The sequence below is a fragment of the Ceratina calcarata genome, unplaced genomic scaffold, assembly GCF_001652005.2.
Source record: "Ceratina calcarata isolate Rehan_Ccalc_2016 unplaced genomic scaffold, ASM165200v1 scaffold229.2, whole genome shotgun sequence".
NCBI lineage: Eukaryota > Metazoa > Arthropoda > Insecta > Hymenoptera > Apidae > Ceratina > Ceratina calcarata.
Window position 1 is genome coordinate 209,036 of NW_017144747.1, and position 3,506 is coordinate 212,541.

At 44.3% G+C, this 3,506-nt stretch overlaps 1 protein-coding gene across 1 annotated transcript in view; it reads left to right on the top strand.

Annotated features, from left to right (window-relative positions):
• LOC108622556 (putative uncharacterized protein DDB_G0271606) overlaps nt 1-3,506 on the top strand; it is a 12,315-nt gene that overhangs the window by 3,581 nt on the left and 5,228 nt on the right. The window contains exon 2 of the mRNA XM_026811596.1: nt 518-819. Within this exon, the coding sequence (XP_026667397.1) occupies nt 786-819 (34 nt within the window). The 5' untranslated portion in view covers nt 518-785. The remainder of the gene's footprint in view (nt 1-517; nt 820-3,506) is intronic.

Consider the following 3,506-nt stretch of genomic DNA (forward strand, 5'->3'; position numbering starts at 1 on the left):
TATCGAAGAATGCTTTAAATAAAAGTTATAGTACTACTATTTCTTGCAAGAAAGGTCATGTACAACGTTTTTATAGCTAAGATTCGGTCCGACAGGCTTTCTATTTCGTCAAAGTGAAATTTCCTCCATGATTTTAGGTGTGGATGCCCTTAAGATTCCTCGACAGCTAAATGCATTTGAAATTATAAAATCTGGCCAATTGCGATAAAAAGCATTAAGAAAGAGAAGAGAGAGAGAGAGAGACAGAACAGATTCCGCGAGGAAAAGCAAGCTCGCGCGTGTCCCGGGCGCGGCATTGTTTCGTATATCTCGGTTCACTTCCAGCAGCAGCCCCGGCGTTTTCTCGTTCGGTTCTCTCTGCGACTGTCTGGTTTCGCGGTGCCCTCTTTCCTCTCTGCGCCGATCGCGGGGCGAAGACAGGAGAGGAGAGGACAGCGAGATACCGGTTATTGGCGGGGAACTGGCATATTTCACCGAGTGTCCGGCAATCAGGCCTTTGTATACGGCTTTACCGTAGGTACAGGCTCTCTCCCTCGCCGAGAGATACTCTCGAAACGAGAGCTGACGATGAAGAAGGACGGAGGGACGTTTACTCAACGGCGTAGAAGCGGCTAAGCCACGACGCAATCGTGTCCGCGAAAGTCGTCGTCATTAATAGGAATAGTTCAACTGGAATTGTTTGATTTTTAGAAACACATCAGGAGAGATCGTATCCCATGAGAAATTCGTCTTTGGACTACGTCTGGTGTTTTCTTCCTATTCTAAACTAACAGGAGAGAGAACGTATGCAAAACTACTATGACACGATAGCTGAGCGTGGTAAGGAGCGATCGATACGAAGGTGTCAGGGTTTCGAACGCGTTTTAGAAACTCGGTACCATGCACAGGTTTCCGTTTTTCGTTAGCCATAGAACAACAAAAGTCTGGTTTTGTTGACAGAGCTCGTTAGTTTCGTAGATAAGGCTCGGATATGGTAGTTGGCTGGGAACAGGTAAAACGGAGTAACGAGATGCGGCGTGGGATAGGGTATGGTCGGGAATGGAAAGGGAATGGAACGTTGGCACGGCGCGGCGGCGGCGGCGGCGGTGCGAAAGGAGAGGTCAGCATCGAGCGATAATCGTCGAGGAATAATTTGGTTCGTATCGAATCAATGCGAGGGGTCGAGGTACGCCAAGTAGGTCGCTGCAAATCCCATTGCTGCCAACGCGACCAACCGGCCTCTGTGTGACGCTGCTTTGCTCCTCTCCTCCTCCTCGTGCACGCTCGTCTTCTACGCGCCGCGGAAACTCTCTCGTTGACCTCGCCAGTCGAAGATCACCGTGGAACGGACTTCATTTTCTTCTCAACCGCGCGTCATCTTCAAAAAACGATCCAGTCACTTTTTCAACACGAAGCGCTTGCAAGTCTCTTTAAGTTTCGCGAAACGGGAAACGTTTATCCGATGGTCACGCGTTACGAGATTTATATTTAGCCACGAGTATAGGTACGAAATGCACAGAAGTTGGTCTTGGCAGTTTCCACTGGTTCCCATCTGAAATAATACAGTCTGCCTCCTGCCGTACGCGGCGATTTCCGACGAGAAGGGAGAGAAACTCTTTCTTTTTTTTTTCTTTTTTTTTTTTTTAACGAACAGGGACCGAAGAGGCGAGGGATGGATTTTTCGCAGGGTTAAAATTAAATCCAGCGCGGCGAACGGAGCGCGATCGAGTGCGTAACCTCGGTTAACGGACGGCTGCGTGGCCACCGCGTATCCCTCCCGTTTTGACAGTCCCCGATAACGTCGTTATATATTTGCTAGCATATATGTATGTATATACCGCGACCACGGTCACGTGAGGCGGTTGTGCAACAACGGCTTTTCTCGAATCGGTTAAATTCGATCCGTGTTCCGTGCGACTGGAGAGGCACGGGACCCTGACAAAAGTCATTACTATTTCATATCGTGACTATTAGAGGTGTAAAAAATACTTCCGCTGTAATTCTCATGCCCTTTACGTCTTATAATTAATCGCGATCCTTCGCTAGTTTTCCTATTTTTCTCTCGCGAAATACCGCGTCCAATTAACGTAACTTGTTTGGAGAACGCGGGGATATAAAAGGGCTGGTACGGTGACTCTGTTGTTGACGGTTTTCAGTAGTAGTAGCACGTGCCGTTGACAATGAGTAGAAAAGGTACATGCGCATCGAACGCGGCACACCAACTGCTGCTTCCTATTCACGTATTCCTCACGTGATCACGACTCCAGTTTCGCTCGGAATTTTTCATTTCATGTAGACACACACAGACGGTATTAAGTGGACAGAGCTGGAATAGCCAATCCTTACTTAGACCAATGCCAATCCGCTTAATAACGTGTACAGTTGTACGCACAGTGGTTGAAATGGTATTGACAATTCCTATCGAATCTTGTATCTAACCGAAGCAGGATTAGCGATTATTGGCTATACAGTCAATCCGAAAAGTTTATGTACCTTAGAAAAACGCATTTTCTATAATTAAAGAGAAATCAGACGTCGGAAGAATAATGCTAATAATAAATAGCTACGTGCTAAAAAGTATAGAAGGAAATATCCAATTAATTATTGACGATAGCGAAAAGTTTATTATACAGAAATTGTAGGCACTGATGTCCTCTACAAGAAAGATTCTATGTATTTTTCTTCTAACTTGAGTATTTAACGAGTTAAGTATGATTATTTGGCATTTTATTGGCATTGACGAAATTCGNCGTTTATTATTAGCAATGTTCTTCCGACGTCTGATTTCTTTTTAAAAAATGCGTTTCTAAAGTGCATAAACTGTTGGGATTGACTGTATAGCCAATACATCCTTAAATTGCTTCGTACGAGTCTTTTTTATTTAATTACTCTGAATATCGTCAATTAGGGTTGCGCGCGAAGTTACTGGGATAATAATCAACCGCAGTCACGAGTTACGATGATTAGGTTTTATTAACTCGACGTGTTGTCCTTGGACGAATTTGTAAAAAGCGGAAAGAGATCACTGGAACGGAAAAGAATGAAACGCGGCAATGAGACAATGGAGTCGTTATGCTGATCGGCCTCCGCTTATCGTTATTGTTCCCTGGCTGATTTGTGTTCTCGATTCGGTTTCCAACGATGCGAGTATGCTGATCGTGAAACCGATATGGTCACTCTTCCTCTTTACAATTACAAATCGCAATTACGTCTTTACTCCGTTTTAGCCTTACGAGTGTTTAACTTCTCAGTTTATTAACTCGTACAAGATACCGTGGGTGAGAACTGGGATTAGATTAGGGAAGTATTAATTAACGAGCTTGTCGATTAATTTACGATCTGTCGATCGTCATGACGCAAAACGCCTGTTTTTTCTATTTACAGTCTGATTCTGACGCAGTTGTTAGTTCCTTTTTAAAATAAGAGGAAATAAGAGGAAAAAAGAGGAAATGAAGCTTTTCTTATATTTCAACCCTTTGCACTTGAGCGGCGCCGGCACGAAAATTAATTGCAAACTATAATATTTA